At 30.4% G+C, this 21,706-nt stretch overlaps 5 protein-coding genes across 5 annotated transcripts; 2 read left to right on the top strand and 3 right to left on the bottom strand.

Moving 5' to 3' along the window:
• The first annotated feature begins 205 nt into the window (after positions 1-205).
• LOC112592002 (death-associated inhibitor of apoptosis 1-like) lies at positions 206-610 on the top strand. The gene has a single exon (XM_025335966.1). The coding sequence runs from the start codon at positions 206-208 to the stop codon at positions 608-610; it is 405 nt and encodes a 134-aa protein (XP_025191751.1).
• Positions 611-1,920: 1,310 nt separating this feature from the next.
• Positions 1,921-2,267, bottom strand: LOC112592001 (the record flags this gene model as incomplete). The annotated part of the gene is made up of 2 exons (XM_025335965.1): positions 2,161-2,267; positions 1,921-2,047 (listed from the first exon to the last, which is right to left on the bottom strand). Coding segments are annotated over exons 1-2 (234 nt in total), but the record flags the coding sequence as incomplete, so codon positions are not given.
• A 1,001-nt stretch (positions 2,268-3,268) lies between these two features.
• LOC112592000 (zinc finger BED domain-containing protein 5-like) lies at positions 3,269-4,300 on the bottom strand. The gene is made up of 2 exons (XM_025335964.1): positions 4,044-4,300; positions 3,269-3,977 (listed from the first exon to the last, which is right to left on the bottom strand). The coding sequence occupies exons 1-2, from the start codon at positions 4,298-4,300 to the stop codon at positions 3,269-3,271; spliced, it is 966 nt and encodes a 321-aa protein (XP_025191749.1).
• Positions 4,301-6,751: 2,451 nt separating this feature from the next.
• Positions 6,752-7,402, bottom strand: LOC112591999. The gene has a single exon (XM_025335963.1). The coding sequence runs from the start codon at positions 7,400-7,402 to the stop codon at positions 6,752-6,754; it is 651 nt and encodes a 216-aa protein (XP_025191748.1).
• Positions 7,403-9,898: 2,496 nt separating this feature from the next.
• On the top strand, positions 9,899-10,949 carry LOC112591998. Its single transcript, XM_025335962.1, has 3 exons — positions 9,899-10,043; positions 10,112-10,678; positions 10,834-10,949. The coding sequence occupies exons 1-3, from the start codon at positions 9,899-9,901 to the stop codon at positions 10,947-10,949; spliced, it is 828 nt and encodes a 275-aa protein (XP_025191747.1).
• Positions 10,950-21,706: the final 10,757 nt, after the last annotated feature.

The raw sequence follows: 21,706 nt of genomic DNA, 5'->3' as shown, positions 1-21,706 counted from the left end.
TATTGGTTACACTGTAATTTTAATCTTGTACTCAATTTTTTTTCGTTTAACACAAAAACAGTTTATTGGTCACACTACAATTTTAAATTTAAAGTTTTTTCAAACTTTAAAATTAATAATCTAATCTAGTTCAGTTTAGTTAGTGTTAAACCATCATTTGATCAAGACCTATTGCTTATTAAAAAGTTCTTTATTTTTACAAAAAATGAATTTTCAAAATTTTAGCAACAATTTTAGTTCACTAGTTTCTTTAGTACGAAATAATGCATATCCTAAATACCCAGAATATACAACATTTTCTTCAAGATTGAAAACATTCAACTTATTCCCGTTAACTTCATCTCAAGATAAATACTCATTAGCTGAAAGCGGTTTTAAATATTCAGGGAAAAAATATATTGTCGAATGTTTTTGCTGTGGACTCATCTTACATAATTGGGAAAAAGATGATATTCCATGGATTGAACACACAAGATGGAATCCAAAGTGTATATACGTATTATTATCAAAAGGAAATCAGTTTGTTGAAAATATAATAAATAAGTACGGAAAGATTAACGATGTATGTCAATGTGATTGTGAATTTAAGACAAATGATACCGTAATTTAATATTTTTTTCTATTAATATATTTTTTCTGTTTTTATAAGAAACAATTTAAATGTGTTAATATTTATCTTAATATTTCGTGAACGTATAGTCTAGTGGGATAACGCGTCTAGTTTAAATTAAATTTGTTAAGATTAATTTTCAGGTTCAATGGTATACGTAAGTAGATAAATAACCCTCGACACGCTATCCAAATAAACTATACGTTCACATTTTTTTCCGTTTTTTTCTTTTTTAACCTCTTCAGTTTTAGTATATAACATGTGTGAGCAAAAAAATACTGTTAGTTTAAGCTATACTGTCATAGTGTTTATATTCATTTTTTTTTTTTTTAAATAATCGTATAAATATTAATTTGAAAATCTTTTATAATTTCAAAGAACTTATCGTTATATAATATGAATCCACCAGTTGTTGTATCAAAATCAGTGTTCGATATCCGTCCTTTTGGAAAGAAAAGTGTAACAGTTTGACTTTTGATTAATAAACAGATTTCAATTATTATATTATTAGAATGTAAATTAACTAAAAAAATTGTTACGTTAGACCTAGATCAGTGGTGTACATTAATGTGTGAAAATAATTATAACGCAATTATTGATAATTTACATACCCGATGTAAACGTGTTAAAATACCTGACAACTTTTTCTATTCCGTTAATGTTAACCAATCGACTATTGTTTTATATTCTAATAATAATTATATAACATTATCTCACGTTGATTTACATCGTTTAAAACAATTACAACATTGTATCGACTTGTATATTGTTGAAAAACAAAAGAAGTTGGAATCATACCAAAAAACATTTGATACAGCATATGCGTTGATAAAGGCCGACGTCAATGGATTACCATCGTCTTGTCAACGAAATGAATTTACAAACCAATATATTCAAAATTATGATTTTAGTTATAGCAATATTCAAAGTGATGATATTTCATTCATGTACGAGTTGTTGCAATTTCATTTTAATTCATTATCAAATATGATTTTGCAAGATTTGGTAATGTAATAAAAATTAAAACCTTTAGATTTAATACTCATATTTTTTGTTTGCTAAAATTTTTTTATAAAAAATGTTGATTTTATAATTATTACTACATTTATACTGTATTCATATTTATTAAATTATATTAAACTTAATATATTTTTTGTTTTTTTTTTCAATTTTTAAATGTACTATTTTATTTTTCTTTAAATAAATAAAAAAAATGATAATTCTAGTTTTTTTATTATTATTTTTATTTACTGTCATCATGATTCATACATATATATAAATTATTTTGAAAAAACGTTTTGTATAATTTTTTTTTTTGGGTCTTTCATAAAACGATCAAAGGGCGTTTGAACAATTTCATTCAGCTCTCCTAAAACATTCTGATCTTTCGACTGGTCTGTTATCGCTAGTTTTAATGAACATTCTGCATGTTTCCACCTAAAATCACATAAATGTGTTCTATCATATTTTTACATTAATATACACTAACTTTATTTCAAAGTAAATACAAAGAAAAAAAATATTCATTTATATATATATATATATATTACCTGTCTTTAGCATCAATATGTTCAATGTTTTTTGTTTTATAATGTGCCAACGTCCAATAATCAGTATATTTTTCATCAGCAACCGATTTAATAGTTTTTGTTATCATCATCACTAGCATTTAAAACTTCTTCATCTTTATTAGAAATAATCGGAATATTTTTTTCTGACAATGTATTCAATGGTTTGAGTAAAGGTTTAAATGTATCACGAAAATAGTTATCAGAATCTATAACACCACGTCTCATATCCATTATTTTACGTCTGATTTTTTTTTTTCGATGACACTAAATTTTCTAACAAAACTTTTTCTTTATCCATTAGAAATAATAATTTAATATAACTGTTTCCTCCGACTTAAAACCATATTATGTAGATGTTAACTAAATTACAACTATATTTATATAATTATTTTATTTTTTAATGAAAGTATGAAAACCACATCTATATCTACCTTTATTGATTTCACGTGTTTTATCGATAACCATAAATCCGTAATCATTATGATTCCAGCATAAATGAGAAATTTTCCGAAATTCTGAGAAATCCATATCTGCCGATGAATGATCATTAAACAGTGGCACAATTATCGGGAGTGTTGGGTGTGCAATTCACAGGGGCCCCCGGTTTTTGGGGGCCCCGATTCCCGAGATCTCTTTTATGATATTTCTACTATAATCTATAGTATATAAATATCATTGTTTTAAATTTTTAATATAATATTATCTTTACTTTTTAGTCTTTTGAGTTTAGAGAGTTGAATTTTGAGTAATAATACCTATTACCTAGGTATGTAAGAAACCCGGAGAAACCTGGGTACCGTATGGGCGTACAGCCATACACAGTCATACAGTATGCCTTGGGTAGTGGGTATCAGCATTGATTTTAAAATATTTTAAAATCAATGGTATCAGTATGTGGGTATAGAGTCAATAGAGCAGTGGTTCTCAACCGGTGTGCCGCGAGAAATGTTATTAAATATTGAAAACAGTGTTTTATTTCGTGACATTTATTTTTAAAAATATAGCAGTATAATAATATTTAAAGAACTAAATTATTTAAAGTAAACAAAGGAATATTTATATCATAAAGTGAATAAATTTTAAATTACTAGTGTGAAACTTGAGCTTGTCGTTTCGTACATAAAAGTTCAATACGTGGTCGAATTGAAGACAAGCAGACACGCATTTCCTGATCAACGGAAAGAAGCCTCTCCCGTTTTTTGTTTTTTATGTTTGTAAGTGCCAAAAAGCCTAACTCACACAAGTAGGTGGTTGAAAAGTGTAACAAAATGTTGATTGCTTCATCTGCTATTACTGGATATTCTGTCTTTGCATACATCCAAAATCTAATTAGTGGTGATTCATTATATTTTAGTCGTAGTGTTCTATCCTCCTGAATTTCTGCCAACTGTTCTTCTTTCTTAAGAGATAGGTCAGCTGTTGATTCTGACGAAGTAGCGTAAGGATTGCGAACCCAATCATACTTATCAACTGAGATATGGGGAAAATACTGTGCCATGCTGTCCTCAAGATCTGTAAGGTGATTTAAAACTAGTTGAGCGGTTATGTCTCCCTGAGGATCTATATCAAAAGTTAAAGGAAACATATTTAAACTTTTATTTTCTACATGCCGTTTCCAAACTTGTAGTTTCTTTAAGAACCCTTTTAATTTATCACTTGAGGTCAGGACATTTTCTTCTTTTCCTTGCATACTTTCATTTAAGCAGTTTAAATGATAAAATATATCAGCCAAGTAAGCTACTTTGGCACACCACTCTGTGTCGTTCAAATACGCAACAAAGTCTGGTTTTTCAGTGCTAAAAAGTTTTGACAGCTCGTTTTTAAGCTCATAAAATCTCTGCAGGACTTAACCTTTCGACAACCAGCGTATCTTTGTATGAAGAACCAGAGTATCATGCTTAGATCCCGCTTCATGACACATTTCTTTGAGAAGTCTTGTCTTAAGAGCCCTCGATTTAACGAAATTTACTATGTTTACAACTAGGTTCAAAACACTTTTCAATTCTGCAGGAATAGTTTTCACCATTAAGGCCTCGCAGTATATAAAACAATGTGTTGAGCCCACATTCGGATCATGTTGTTTAACTTTAGCAACAAATCCTTTGAATTTTCCTGTCATAGCAGGTGCACCGTCAGTACAAACAGAAAGACAGTTTTTCCAAGATAGCCCATTGTCTGTTAAAGCAGGGGTTTTCAACCTGTGCGTCGCGGCTCCCAGAGGCGTCGCCGGTTGTTATCAAGGGAGCCGCGTTCGCAATAGAAACTAAAAATAAAATTTACGCGCACCAATACATATAACATGTTGCACGTGTGAGACAGATCTTATGTGAAACGGGTTTTTCGGCCTTAGCAGTAATCAAAAGTAAATACAGAGGTAAACTAAATACCGAAAAGGAAATGAGAATCGCACTATCAAAATTTACCCCACGATTTGATGATATAATGCAACAAAAACAAGCACAGCCGTCCCATTAAAAATTAAAATTATTATTAATGTATTAATTTTTTAATTGTATGTAAAAAATAAATCTCAAAAAAATATTTCCTATTATTAATACCTAATTACATGTTTATCATTAAATAAAGTTAGATTAAAATTATTTTTAATAATGTAAATTTGTTTATTTTAAATGTTCGTATGGGAGCCGTATATTTTATTTCAAAATCAAAAGGAGCCGTGGACCCAAAAAGGTTGACAACCACTGTGTTAAAGTATTGGATATTGAATCATACACGTCTGCTCCAGTTGACGTTGTGGGTAGTTCAGAACATGCCAGAAATTGTTCGATAACTGAATCATCATCAATGAATCTGATATAGTTTAGTAATTGGCATTTCTTACTTATATCAGTTGACTCATCGAGCTGTAGTGCAAATAATCTACTGTCACTTAACTTTTCACGCACATGGCATTGGATGTCTGAAGACATGTCATCAATACGCCTTGATACTGTATCGTTTGACAATGAAACCAAAGATATTTCCTTCTCTGTCACCCAGCATAGATTTAAGTATTTCTTTGCAGGCCGGTAAAATGACGTCTTCTGCGATAGTGTGAGGCTGCATTCGTTTGGCTACTATTTCAGAAACTTTATAACTGGCCAATAGTGCTTTCTCACTAATAGTAGCTCTACGTACCATGGTTTTTTGCCTGTTTTTCTTCCGATGACAACAGTCGACTGAAGTAATTTTTATCTTTTCCAAGTAGATGGCTATGTTTACTACTTAAATGCCTTTTCAGTTTACTAGGGACCATGGATTCGTTGCTGAGTTTTTCTCCACACACGATACATTGAGGTACAGGATGGTTTTCAGGACCATTAAATGTAAAACCAAAGCTCAAATAATTATCAAGGTACTTACGGACTAAAATAGAAGAAGGTTGTTTGTTTTCCTGCATCACTTTACTTACAACACTTGTACTTGCAACAGGATCATCCTCCTTTTCGATGCTACTATTCAATGGTACACCATCTTCAAGTTTTCTTTTTTTTACTATAAATTTATCCATATTACAATAAAAACTACGCACTAAAAAATTTTTTAAACTTAAATTTACGTGTACGTTTACGTCGTCTACGGCCAACACACGTTCAGTTAAAACTGTGCGATCCGACTGCACAGTTTTATCTGTACAGATAAATCGCACGTGTGTAGGTTAATGCGACGTAATTTTTAAAACTGTGCAGTTGATCGGAAATAAATTGAAAATACCAATTGATAAAACTGTGGCAATTAAACTGTGCAGATAAGACAATGTGTGTGTAGACAAACGTCAACTGCACAGTTTTTAGTTTCGCTACAGTCACGTGAAAGTAGACTCAACCTCACGAGTAGTTCAAACTTTATTATAAAATATATTAATTAACAACTTATTTTGTCTTTGCCATTTAAACTATGGCAACAAAACTTCGAGAGTGGACCGAAGAATTTATAGATATTTATCGTTCTGAACCGTGTCTTTGGAAAGTTAAACAAAAAGAATACCACGATCGAAACAAAAAAGATGCCGCGTATTCAAAATTAATATTAAAATTACGTGAAATAGAACCTGACGCGAATAAGGAATCAGTCATAAGAAAAATAAATAATTTGCGTTGTACCTACAAAAAAGAATTAAAAAAAGTAATGATATCAAAATCTGGATCAGGTTCAGAAGATATGTATGAACCAAAGTTATGGTATTTCCCATTAATGACATTTTTAAATGATCAAGATATACCAAGGCCTTCACGCTCTAATTTGGACACCGACAATGATGAGATAAGAAAATTAAGTAAATATTATTTATAGACATTTGAAATTTTCCGTTTTTTTAGTTTTTTATTCTATAAATGTCAATAAAATTTTATTCGTTGGGTCAAAAAACTTGAAAATTTAATACAAGGTTCTCCATAAGTTACTATAATAGCAGATAGGTTCTTCTTCTCTACAGAAAATTACAATTCAATTACATAATAAATAATAATTATTATAATTATACATAATGATATTATTTATAAAACTTTTAAATTAGTAATAATAAGTAACAGTTATATTTATGATAACTTATTTATAAAACGTATACAAATTAAATAAAGTAATTTTGCCACGGAACGCTTCCTTCGTTATTAAAATAGTTCATAAATTCTTCTTTGATCATTTTCGATGTTTTGGCTATATTTCTAGGATTTTTTGCATCTAAAGGTTCCATGGCAGAATTGCTTGAGTCATATCCTTCTAAGGTGGTTCCATTATCTATTTGTTCACGATCAAAACCATCAGTTGGTGCATATAAGTTCGGTACTTTTTTGATTAAGTAATTATGTAACACACAAGATTCCATGACGATTGACTCAATTTTTTTTGGATTTAAATTAATGTTTGTGTGAAAAATTCTAAATCGCGTGCCAAAATTCCGAAAGCGTTCTCTACGATTCTCCTTGCTCGTGATACACGATAGTTGTATATTTTTTTTTTCAGAAGACGTCAAATCGGCTTGTCTGAATGGTTTCATTATGTCCGATCTTAACTGAAATGCGTCATCAGCAACAAAAACGTATGGTAAATGTCTTGAACTATTCGTGACAAGTTCTTCAGCTGGAATGTTAAGCTCATTATTTTGTAACATTTGAAAGAATTTTGTGTTTTGTAATACCCCTGCATCCGAAACTCTACCATTAGTTCCAAAATCACACAAAATAAACTGATATTGTGCATCAACTATAACCATTAAAACCATACTGTGATGTTTTTTATAATTATAATACTCCGAACCACTTCCCATTGGTGCAGTTATAGCCACATGTTTTCTATCTATTGCTCCAAGTAGATGAGGAAAGTTCCATTTTTCTTCAAATAACAACGATATATTTTTCCATTCATTGAATGTTCGTGGAAACTAAAGTAAAAAAATATTGTTTCAGATTAATCTGGAAAAATTATCAGAAACAGCAATAGAATCAAATGAGGACCCTTCTTCTGAAGATCTACCTACATCTACTCCCACAAGTACTACTTCTACAGATACTACTTGCACTAAATCTCAATCTACAAGACCATTAAAAAGAAATTCTGAAGCAGCTTTAACAAAAGATGTTTTGTTAACCGTACAGAATCACTTTAAACGTCCAGCATCTCAAGATGATCGATATGACATTTTCGGTAAAGGGGTAAACTTCAAGGGGTACTGAAACTTCGAGACTTAGACAAAACACAAGCATTGTTTGCTGAAAAAATTATCAACGAAGCTTTGTTCTTAGGCGAAATGGGGAACTTAACAATATCACATAAGGTAATGACTCCAACAACAACGCCATTTGATGAAGTTTATTCTCGCTCATCAACACCTTTGTCTAGTTCTTCCACATCAAACCATTCTGACATACCTCAGAATTCAACTAATTATTCACTTCCATTACATCGTATTTATCCTAGTACTGTAGCTGGATATAATGAATCATCTATTATTCAACCAGTTCATTTATCTTGTCCAACTACTATGTACCAAACTAATAACCAACTGCAGGATACTCAAGAAGGAGTTTTGTTGCCACAACCGAATTCAGCCGAAACCGCATCTTCATATTTATCTCACTTTGATAGCAGTAATATTTAATCGATGTGTCCATGCATTCTATGTATAAATGTTATGTATATGACTATTATCTAATTATGTTTTATCTTAAATTATGTTAATAAAAAACCAGTAACTTAATAAAACTCTATAATAAAATCGCAGTTTTATTAAGTACATACCTTTAGATACTCCTCGTGTAGAACTGTGTATATTGCTTCACATGTTTCTGGTATAATAGTAGACAGTGATTGTGGTGATATAATTGTAAAATATTTTAGACATTCATAGGTTCTTCCGGTCGCTGTCAATCTTTCATGAGGTGATATAGCATCCCTCATTACAGTATTTTGTTTTTGGATAAGTGGTGTTACTAAAGAAAGAAGGTGCAGATAGGTATTTTCATTCATTCGCAAATAATTATTAAAATCTTTTGGAGTAATTCTCAATTCATTTAACAAATTTGTATGCGAATATTTATTTCTTTTTAGTAACCATTCTTTACACCATAAGTTACGTTTTTTACGTTTTTTATTTTTTAAAATACACATTAGTCCGAGAATTGCAACAGTATCATCTGTCGTCGCCATAGCTGGACTATTAACGATTTATTCTGATTGTACCGTCAAATCGCTCAGTTTTAACTGAAGGTGTGTGTTTTAGCCATTAAAACGATTTATCCTATAAATAAAACTATGCAGTCGGATCGCACAGTTTTAACTGAACGTGTGTGGCCCCCTTTAGTTTTTAGAACTGTACAGTTTTACGGAAATAAATTAAAATTATCAATTGACCAATTGTGTGCTAATTGTGCAGATAAGACGATACCGGATACACATGTATAGGCGCGTAGCGATAACTAATGCCTTCGGCGAATTTGTCGAAGTTGTTGTGGTTGTCAAGTGCGTGAGTGTGCCGTGAAAACTTATGATGTATAATAGTGTGCCGTGAACTAAAAAAGGTTGAGAACCACTGCAATAGAGTATTAAAATTTCTTATCAGTCATGACAATTTATGTACGCCTGTCGATAATAAGATATAAAAACCTATCTATTTATAGAATGCTTGTATAGTTGTATTGAGAACTGACAATAATATTAGATATTAAGATAGATAATATTTTTATTATTATAGGATTAGTATATTACTTATTGCCTATTGAGTATTGGTTATAACTTATAGCAATTTATAGCTGCCTTGCTGTCTACATGTCTTTAGTTTTAGTTAGTTGAAAACATTTGAAGTTTTCATTTATTTTTTTACATTACTTAATTGGTTTTTTCTGAGTAAAAACTAAATGGCTTCAAGGCAATATTTGAGTAGGGCTCAAAAACGAAAATTCAAATTCAAAAAAGATGAAGAACTTAAAAAATTAAAAGGGTCATTAAATAATTTTATAAAACCACAATTACCTGATTCAGAAACATCTCATGAAAATCTAAACACTAAATCTGTCAAAGGGATGTTTTAAATAATAATAATTAATTTGTAGCAGTTATTGTAGAAGCGCTATGTAGGTAACCATCATACTCATACAACATTACTCGTTGAGACTGTTTTCTGTAAATACAATTTTTTGTTTTTTTGAGTTTAATTTTAAAATAAAGTAATAAAATATAATAAATAAGCATAATTTAAAATTATATTTTTTGTATAGAAGTCATGTATGGTTGTAATATTGCTGGCGACACAGATAATAATAAAACCAATTGTGTATGTGAATCAATTGAATCTGTTGTTCAAGTTGTTTATACTGATGTAGTTAATATTACTGATGTTGAACAAATAGCTAATGCAAGAGTCAATGGTAAATTAAATTAAATTATTTAATACAACAATATAACATTTTGATTTTTTATATTATAAAATTGAATTTAAAGAATGAATATCCAACTGATAGAGTTCATTTTAATGAAAATATCAATGATAGTAATATTAAAAGATCTATTTTAGCTTATGGGCTCTGTCGACCAAATATAGCTTTTCCTAGTAGTCTACATGAAGATGGTAATACCTATAAATTCTCTTCCTACTTTTACTCAATGACATTAAAATCTGGTATAAAAGTTCAGAGATTTTGGTTGTGTTACTCGGTTGGATTGAATGTAGCTTACTGTGAAACATGTTGGTTATTTGCCAACCGACAATATTCTTATTATAATACTGCATGGATTAATGGAGTTGATGACTGGAGACATTTAACATTTAAAATTGATAAGCATGAGAAATCCATTCAACATATTGATGCTGGGAAGATTCGTTATAACTGGGAAAAAATTTTTACAATTGACAAAGTTACAGAAAAACAATATTCAGATGAAGCTACCTATTGGAGAGCAGCACTAACACGAATAATTAAAGTGATTTTATCGTTAACAGCTGGGAACACAGCACTCAGAGGACATGAGCATAAAAATAATGATGGCTTAACTACAAGTGAAGGTAAATAAATTAACTTAAATAGTTAGTATTTAAATAGTATTATATTGGTAATTTGGACATATAGGTGAAATATATTATGAATGTAAAAATATTGTAATTAGTAATGTATTTTAAAACAAAAGTAAGTACATAATTATTCTATTTTATTACTATAGGAAATTTTATGAGGACCATAAAGCTTTTATCAGGGTTTGATCCAATAATGAATAATTTGTTAAATGATGAAAAAAAAAAATTAAGTACCTCAGTTGGCAAGTGCAAAATGAAATAATTGAAATATTAGCTACAAGTACACAAAGATTACTCTGTAAGGAAATACAAAATGCCCAGTGTTTTTCAATCATCATGGATTCTACACAAGACATTAATAAAATTTACCAAGTTAGTGTTGTGATTAGATATGTAGTGCTTAACTATGAATTGAGAACATTAAAAATTGAAGAGTCATTTATGGGTTTTTTTTGCAATTGATCAACATGGAGCCGAAAATTATGAAAAATTATTGACTGATGTTTTATTGAAATTGGAACTGGATGTCAAAAAGTGTAAAGGACAAGGATACGATGGAGCAGCTGTGATTAGTGGCATTTATTCTGGAGTACAGAAAAGAATTAAAGATATAGTTCCGAATGCATTTTATGTTTACTGCTGCTCACATAACCTGAATTTAGTTATAACAGATGCGGTTAAGACTACTGAAAAAGCTTTACATTTCTTTAATACAATTCAGGCAATATTTGTATTTTTTAGTTCCAGTGCCCCCAGATGGTCAACCCTTGCAATTGGAGAAGATGTATCTAGTAAAATTAAACAAAAGGTATTGAAATAAGTTTGTCCAATTCGTTAGGAATCTCGACATAAGTCAATATATGCTTTAAAAGTAAGATTTAAAGATGTTTTGAAATCCTTATCAAATATATCTTTAACAAGTCAAAAAAAAGATGAAAGGTTTGCTAGTATGTGTTTAAAAAAAAAAATGGAGTCAATGGAGTTTGTTTTTTTATTGTGCCTGTGGGAAAATATTTTAAAACCATTACATGGTATATCAAAATCTACGCAAAAAAAAAAAAACACAAATTTATTTAATGCTTGCAAAAATTTAGAAGAGGCTACTAATTTTATTACAAGATTAAGATGTGACTATGAAAATGTATTATTAACAACCAAAAACTTATGTAAAAGTTGGGACATTACAACGAATTTTCGAACAGAACGAACAAGGTTTGTAATCAAACATTTTGATGAGATTGATGGAGATCGACGACTAAATATTACGGAAGAAAATTAAAAAATTAAATTATTTTTACCAATTATAGATACAGTATTATTTCGAATAAATTCAAGATTTGAAGGCTTGAAAAAAGTTAATGACCATTTCCATTTTCTATATCCATCTATATTAGTTGAAAGTAAAGAAGAAGAAATAGTCAAAGCTTCTTATGATTTTGTACAGTTATATCATGATGACAAAGTCCAGATTTTACGCGTCAATTATTATCCATAAAAGAATTGTTTGCAAAGATTTCAGGAATAAAATATATTAAAAGATTTGGCCATATTTATTTTAGAAAATGATTTTAGCACTACATATAGTGATGTATTAAGTGCATGTCTTATATATTTAATGTTACCCGTAACAGTTGCTTCGACAGAGAGATCTTTCTCAAAATTAAAATTGATAAAAGAATTACCTGCGAAACTCAATTGGCCAAGATCGCCTTTCCAACATCAGTATATTAAACATCGAAAAAGAAAAAACAGCTGACTTGGATACAAACAAAATAATAAATGACTTTGCTACTGTAAAAACAAGAAAAATTAATTTTTATACTTGATTTTATAAAAAAAATTATGTAACTTTATAATAATTATGTGACATATTGACATGTGAGAAAACAATAATTTTAGAATTATAATATAATAAGGTACTTATATCGTTTATGACTATTTTTTTTTTTTTTTTTTTAGCAGGGAAGGGCCCCAATCTAGATATTTTCACATGGGCCCCTTACTACCAAGTTGCGCCACTGTCATTAAATATATGACCGTAAATTTGTATCATCCTGTTTTAGTATTATTAAAAAGTTTGAGTTATCTCTCACCAATTGTTTTGGAATTTTAGAATATGTTTGTGCTAAATAAAATACAGAGCTAGCACCTGAGCCTACCCATACTGAAATAATCTCTTATAATCGATTGCGGGCCACATGATACATCATCGAATATAATGATAGAATTTTTTTTGTTAGATTTAGTTTTATAACTTTGTCAGTGTCTGTGAATAAAAAAAGGTTAGCACTCTTTATATCATCTATTATTTTTTTTAATAAAATATATTTTTCCTGATTAGAAGTTTTAGAGTATAAATAAATATTCTCAAATCTTAAACCGTTTTCATGTGTGATTAGGTTATACATTATATTTGTTTTACCCGAACCACTAGGACCAACTATAATAGCACGTATAGTTTCGGGTAATAACGGACCGTGGTGTCTTGACAATTTTTTATAACTTGAGTATCAACATTTAAAATATCTAATTTATCTTTCTGTTCAATCAAATTCATTTTCTTATAAATACTCTAGAATTTATAATTTATTATCAGTTATTGATGACGCGTTCAACTCTTAAGTGGAAATCGGATAAGACTGGTAAAGGTTTTATAAACTCTCTTATAAATAGTCTTCCGTTTGAAGCTCACATTCCTGGTTATCAGTTTTGTGGTCCTGGTACGAAATTAGAAAAGCGAATAGATCGTGGTGATTAAGGAATAAACCCATCAGATAACGCTTGTCGCGATCACGACTTAGTGTACGCGAAAAGTAAAAATTTAGTTGAAAGGCATAAAACTGATAAAGTGTTAGAAAATCGTTCTTGGGAAAGATTTAAAGCTAAAGACACTCCTCGAAAAGAGAAAATTGTTGCCTACTTGGTAACAAATGCGATGAAGGCTAAACAAAAAATGGGGATGGGTTATAAAAGTAGACAAAAACAAGCCAGAAAAAAAAATAGTTCATTAGCAGCGAAAAAAAGAAGCAAGGTTAAGAAAAATTATAGTGGTAAAAGACAGATTTTGATACCGGGTCAGACAGGAGGTGCGATTCCCTTAGTACCTATTTTTGCAGGATTATCAGCACTTGGTAGTTTACTGTCTGGAAGTGCTAGTGTGTATAATGCAATACAAAATTCAAAAAGAAAAAAAAGGTAGTGGATTATATCTGAAGAATAATAGGTTAAGAAAAAAAAACTGATGAATACGCTGCCTAATAGACCACTTTCATCTCAAGATATTATAAAATATGTTGGAGGGTTTAATATTAGTCATTTCCGTGGAATCTTTTCACGTAACGACTTACCTAAAAAACCGCTTAAAATTGAATGTGGAATATTAAACTTGGATATATCTTCAGGCGATGGAAGTCATTGGGTAGCGTTTTATAAAAATAAGGATAAAGTTACATACTTTGAGAGCTTTGGTGATTTACCTCCACCAATTGAATTACAAAAATATTTTAAAGGAAACAAAATCATATATAACTATTCAAATTATCAGAATTATAATTAATTTATCTGTGGACAATTATGTCTTAAATTTTTACAATGTATGAATCAATCACTCTAAGTTTAACCAGGAATGATACTACATTGACTACAAATTATTTTCCGTCTTTAAACGTTAATGAAGACTCAGTAATAGCTTTATTATGTTTACAAACGTTTAATTCATTTCCAAACATAATTTCAACAAATAATAGGATAGACATAGAGTTTTATGATTATTATTTTTCATTAAATTTTCCGAGAGGATATTATAACATTGCAGATATTAGCAATAAAATTAAACAACCGATTTTAGACTTCAATAAAGAGTATCGTATTGATTTAACATTAGATGTAAGTCTTGATCCTATCGATTTTAGATTGGTTATAAAATGTAACGGAACACTTAACTTTACGGATCCAAACAGTATAGGCTCTGTATTAGGGTTTGGAAACCGAAAATATTATGGATCTTATTATAATATTTATCATTCGGAAAAAGCTGTGAATTTAATCACAATTAACTGTATAAAAGTGACGTGTAATATTGCTCAAGGATCATTCAGTAATCAAATTGGAACAAAAGTGGTTCAATCACCACCAAAACTTATATATTATAAATTGAACAAAACAAATATTGATTCAATAACTATTCAATTAGTTGATCAAGATTTAAATCAAATCGATAATTTTTGTGAGACATTAACAATTGTACTACATATTAAACGTTACGGATCTTGACATGGGATTAAAATTTAATATAAGCCCATTACTTCAGGTTAGACTAGCTAGTCATTCGACTAAAGTGTTACCGTCAACATCAAGTAAAGTTAAAAAATTGACAGTGAAAAATAAAAACATTTTAAAAGCGTTAGGTTATAAATTGAAACAGAATGCCTGAAAGCGATATTTTGGATATAAGTTTGAGGTTTGAAACAGATTCTAAAATTACGAAAATTGAATATCATTCATATACACCTTATACGACTTCATTTAATAATAATGATGAAATACGAATATCAATCCAGCAAACAGATGTTTATCCGTATTTGCATGAGAGTTTATTTGTTTAGTAGGTAAAATATCAGAAGCTAGTGAAGTAAAACTTGCTAATAACGGTTTTTCACATCTCTTTGAACAAATACGACTTGAAATCAATGGAATAAAAGTAGATAGTACTCGAGTACTAGGTATAACCAGCTCGTTGAAAGGTTATCATGTACACCAGATAACTATAACTGTTATGAAAATGCAGGTTGGATTTTTAAAAATAATACAAAGCCCGCAAACGCAAATGGTGAATTTAGTGCTTGCATTCCACTGAAATATTGGTTAGGTTTGTTCGAAGACTTTAAAAAAATATTAGTTAATTCTAGATTAGAACTAATATTAACTCGAAGTCATAGTGATCTGAATGTTTTAACAAAAGCTGAACAAGATGGAAGTGTTAATTCTGGAAAAGTCGTTTTGAATAAAATAGTTTGGAAGGATAACGAAGAAAGATTGAAATTATTAAAACTTATAGAAAAAGAAAAAAGTTTGTTTATCCCGTTCAGGTCTTTTGAAACTTTCGAATACCCTGAACTTGGAACCACTAAAAAAGTTATATGAAACTTGAAAACTGCTTCAAAATTAGAAAAACCTCGATTTATTATAATCGGATTGCAGAAGGGACATAAAAATGTTTTAACAAAAGATTGTAGTGTATTTGATCATTGTAATTTAACAAACGTTAAAGTTTTTTTAAACTCGATTGCTTATCCGTATGATAAATTTCTATCAAATGCACCAATTATAGTTATTGATACTTCAAAACAAAATGATTCGGCTACGGCTTCATCAGTAGATGTTCAATTGGAAATCGAAGCGTCAGAATCTGTTACAGGTGTAACTGCTTATTGTTTATTAATTCATAATCGCATTGTAGAATATGTACCTTTTACTAGAGAAGTAAGAAAACTTGTGTAATAATGTTTTGAGATTTTAAAAAAAAATACTAAATAAATTAACATATATTAATAAATATATATATTTTTGTTTTTATTTTAACCAGATCGCATCCTATATAATGTTTTTTAGAATTATTATAATTTGTATTACATGGAATTAAATTTTTTTGAAAAAACATGAATATGTTTTAAAAAAATATCTGTTTTTGTGTTACACGGAGACGAAAATGAGCTCCAGCGGGATATTCCCGCTTATACTTTTAAAATCTCCCTGCCCAAAAGTGCTGTGAACATACATTATGGTTTTTGAAAATCACTATTTTTTTGAATTACACGGAGACGAAAATGAGCTCAAGGTAGATATTCCCCCTTAAACTTTTAAAATCTCCCTGCCCAAAAATGCTGTGAACATACAAATACATACTACTCAAAGATAACGACCCTAATGGAGACATTCTAGAACATTCTGAGAGTAAACCTCCTCCACCAATCTTTATTAATCTAGTAAATGACTTCAAATCATTTTGCTCTCAAATTAAATCATTAACAAAAGGCGAACCATTCACTTGTAAGAGCTCCACCAATGGAGTTAAACTCCTAACTACATTACCAAACTCGTACAGAGAAGTTATAAAATTTCTAAAATCCAACAAAGCGGACTATCATACTTATCAATCAAAACAAGATCGAGCCTATAGAATTGTAATCAGAAACTTACATCACACAACCCCTCTTGATGATATTAAAAAAGAGTTACTTGATCTCGGTCACATCGCTAGAAACGTAACAAACGTTCTACAATATAACACTAAGTTCCCACTCCCATTATTCTTCATAGATCTAGAACCAGCCATAAACAATAAAGATATCTTCAAAATCGAATACCTATGCTACACTAAAATTAAAACAGAAGAACCTCGAGTTAAACGTCACTTAGTCCAATGCCTTCGGTGCCAAGAATACGGCCACACAAAAGCTTACTGCAATCACACACCCAAATGCGTTCGATGTGGCGAACTTCACCTATCAGATTCCTGCCAAAAACCCACCGATCAACCCGCCAAGTGTGCGCTTTGTCTGGGTAACCATCCAGCAAACTATCGAGGTTGTCCCAAACATAAAGAAATTCAATCATCTCGTAATCCCAAGAAAACTCAAACAACTTCGCATTCTCAACAAAATAATACAATTAATGTACAGCCCATTTATGTAAACACCACTTCAAATTCAAATTCTCAATCCAAATCATATGCTCAAGCAACCAAAGATCCGAATATCACTCCCCACACACCTAATGGTGATAACTCTGATCAAATTTCACTCAAACTAATTTCTTTCCTGGAAGACTTTAAATCATTGATTAATCCCTTAATCTCTTTACTAACCACTGTTATCACTAAATTCCTATCCCAATCAAATGCCAACTAGCTTAAATATCCAACAATCACTATCCATCCTCTTATGGAATGCCAATAGCCTAAACCAACAAAAAAATGAACTTAAAGGCTTTTCTACAGCTCTCTCACGTTGATATTATCCTTATCAGCGAAGCACATCTTACCTTAAACTCCTCATTCAAACTTCCTGGATATATAACATACCACTGCGATCACCCAAGTGGTAACGCTCATGCAGGATCAGCAATTATAATAAAATCAAACCTCAAACACTCTACTCTACCTTCTTACCAGAGCAACTCTATTCAAGCAACTAATACAAAAATAATCTTAAACCACATTCCAACGACTATTTCTTCTGCATACTTTCCTCCTCAAGCAAAACTTAACTCTAATGAACTTACGAACTATCTTCTTTCCATTGGGAATAATTATCTAATTGGTGGTGACTTTAACTGCAAACACACCTCATGGGGCTCTAGAATTACCAATACCAGAGGTCGAATACTACATAATGTTATACAAAATAAAAACCTAAAATTCCTCTCTCCCCCTAACCCTACTTACTGGCCAACCAATCAAAATAGACAGCCTGATATCTTAGATTTCTTCATAACCAACTTACCAAACCATATCAATCGAAATATCTCCAACCTAAGCGATCTTTCATCTGATTACACTCCAGTATTACTATCTTTAAATGATCACGTCACACTTAAAACAACTTATCCTACCCTGATCCCTGGAAAAATCAACTGGCAGATCTTCAGTGAGTCCGTAGAATCCCAAGTCTCTCTTGATATCTCACTTAAAAATCATACTGATATTGATAACGCAGTACTATCTCTAACCGAAATTATTAAAAATTCTGCAACAAGAGCCTCCTATACTCATTCCCCCAAAACTAAACAAGATAATCTCCCTCTACACTTATCTCAATTATTAACAGAAAAGCGCCGTGCTCGAGCTAGATGGCAACGCACACACCTTCCAAGTGATAAATCCACCTACAATCGTCTCTCCTGCAACTTGAAAAATCTTCTATACAAATATATAATACTGAATCATATCAACACTATATAAATTCACTCACAAATAATAATAAGTCTTTATGGAAAGCAACTAAAAACATACTCAAGGAAAAAAAAGTATCACCCCCCCTTACGCAATCCAAATAACACCCTAGCCATATCTAACTCCGAAAAAGCGAATTTATTTGCAACTCACCTTGCTAACAACTTCTGTCCCCACCCAGAAATAAACATTGTAGATCACACAAGACGTATTACCGAATCACTAGATACTCCTTGTCCTATGACTCTTTCAACCAAACACACCTCCCCATCAGAAATTCTTTTCTTAGTAAAAAAATTACAAAATAACAAGTCTCCCGGTCACGACCTAATCACTAATAAAATTATCAAACATCTACCTAAAAAAGCTATTATACAACTCACCTATATTTTTAACTCTATTCTAAGATTATCATACATATCACAAACATGGAAACACTCAATTGTAATACTTATCCACAAACCTGGTAAACCTCCTGAATTACCTCCCTCATACAGGCCCGTCCCTTTCTAAAATTCTTGAAAAAATCATACTAAAGAGAATATATTCTATAGTTAACGAAAGTAATATAATTCCAAACACTCAATTCGGCTTTAAAAATAAACACTCCACACTGCACCAAATCCATAGATTAACAGATATCATCTCTTCATCCCTAGAAACTAAAAATCATTGTGAAGGAGTATTTCTTGATGTCGCACAGGCGTTCGACCGAGTGTGGACTGAAGAACTCCTTTATAAACTTCGATTTCTTCCAGCTCCCTTATACCTAACATTAAAGTAATTCTTATCACAACGCACGTTTGCCGTACGCTGCGATGACGAAACATCCAACATTCATTCTATTAACGCAGGTATACCTCAAGGAAGCATCCTAGCCCCTACCCTCTATAATATATTTACCTCAGACATTCCACACTCAAATAATACACATCTTGCTACATTTACAGACGATACTGCCATACTATCCTCCAATCCCGACTCTAATTCTTCAACAAAATCACTCCAAGATCATCTCAACAAACTCCAGATTTGGTTCAAATTATGGAGAATAAAAATTAACGAAGAAAAATCCACCCACGTATCATTTACTCTCCGTTCCACCAATGGTCCTCCTTTATCGATAAACAACAACATAATTCCTCAACATGATTACACTAAATATTTAGGCATCTATTTAGACAAAAAACTAAATTGGACCTACCACATAAAAAACAAACGAAAATCATTAAACCTACGTCTTCATTCTCTGAGACATCTTCTCCGTTCTAATATGCCACTTAATATAAAACTACTAATATACAAACAAATTGTACGCCCAGCCATGACATACGGTATTCAAATTTGGGGATCCGCGAAAAAATCAAATATCTCTATCCTTCAATCCTTTCAATCAATTAACCTAAGAATAATAACAGGAGCACCATGGTATGTTAGTAACCAATCTCTCCACAAAGACCTAAGAATTCTAACACTTCCTGAACTTGCTTCTTGCTATTTTAAAAAATTCCACAGGGACACACAAAACCATCCTAACCCTCTAATATCTAATCTCCATAATCCCTCTAACCCTATTAACCCATTACGTCGACTCAAAAGAAACTGGGCTAGAGACCTTCTCTAACTCATCTTAGCACAAATTTAGTTTTCAATATTATATTCTTTTTTTGAAGTGGTGTCAATGGGCTCCTTCTTCATGCACGATATTCATGCGTTGTAATTTATTGTTCAGACATTTTTACTTATTGTATTATGTATACAGATTGTAATATTTTCTTAATAAAAAAAAAAAAATAAAAAAATAATGTAAATTTATTTATTTTAAATGTTCGTATGGGAGCCGTATATTTTATTTCAAAATCAAAAGGAGCCGTGGACCCAAAAAGGTTGACAACAACTGGTATATAACGTATTATAAACTAAAAATATACAACTAAAAAAAAAAAATTACCAAATATGATGGAACAAGAATGAAGCGTAGCAAACACCATTTTATGTTTTTGTCCTGCATAAGAAAATTGTGATAATAAATTATTATGAAACATTTTGGACATTATTTGACGTGTCATATCTGAAACGTTATCACGTTCCAATCTACTCAAATAATTAATCTGCAAAATAATAAAAAAATTAATTATGTTTTACTAAAATTAGAATTAAATTTATATAAAAATTATTCAAGATTTATAAAACCCACCACTTTCTGTCGAAATTCAATGTCACCTAATTTTTCTCCAAATATATTAAGCTCATCAATACTTGTCATTGGGAATTTATATATACTTTCATTGACTAAACAATTAACTTCTTTAGAAAAAGATTTATTTTGATTTGTATGTATATCACTCAACATATTTTCAATCCTATTAATTTTTATCATATCATTTTTCATATCGTACTTAATGTTTATAATGGAACGAGTCAAATTTATTAAAATATTTTTTAAACCTGAAAAATTATTAACAATTTTCCATTTTATATAAATTTAACAAATTATAGTTATGTTTTCAAATAATATACAAATTATTTATTTATTGTATTACCATCATTAGTATAAGGACTACAATAAGATATAGGTGACGTGTTAAAATTAGTTAGAGCAGGGGTCGGCAACCTTTTTTGACGGAAGAGCCAAAAGTTATAATATACAAAATTTTCCAGATTTTAAAGAGCCACTAAAAATTTTCGTAATTTTTTTAATATAATTTTATTTTTAAATTCTAATAGACATAATAATAATAAAATTAACTATAATAATTTAATAAATTTATAATAAAAAAAAACAGTTTTTTATAATAGGGAAATACATCAATGGGACCATTGGCTTTACATGTCTTTTGAAAGTTCTTTTAAATTTGGATCATAACTTGTTGTTTTGAGTTTCAAGCACGACTCTAGATTTGTATTTGTTAGTTGGCTTCTTACTTTGTTATTTATTGTATTCATGCAAGAGAACGCTTGCTCAGACGAATATGTTGATCCAAAAATTGCCAGCACTCCAAATGCCAACTTTTTCACCTCACTGTAGCATTCTGGAAGACTATTCCATGCTTCGAATATAAATTCCT

Source organism: Melanaphis sacchari, unplaced genomic scaffold, assembly GCF_002803265.2.
Source record: "Melanaphis sacchari strain LSU unplaced genomic scaffold, SCAv2.0 Contig152_pilon_pilon, whole genome shotgun sequence".
NCBI lineage: Eukaryota > Metazoa > Arthropoda > Insecta > Hemiptera > Aphididae > Melanaphis > Melanaphis sacchari.
The sequence above is the reverse complement of the archived record's forward strand: the minus strand, read 5'-3'. Positions and strand labels throughout refer to the sequence as shown.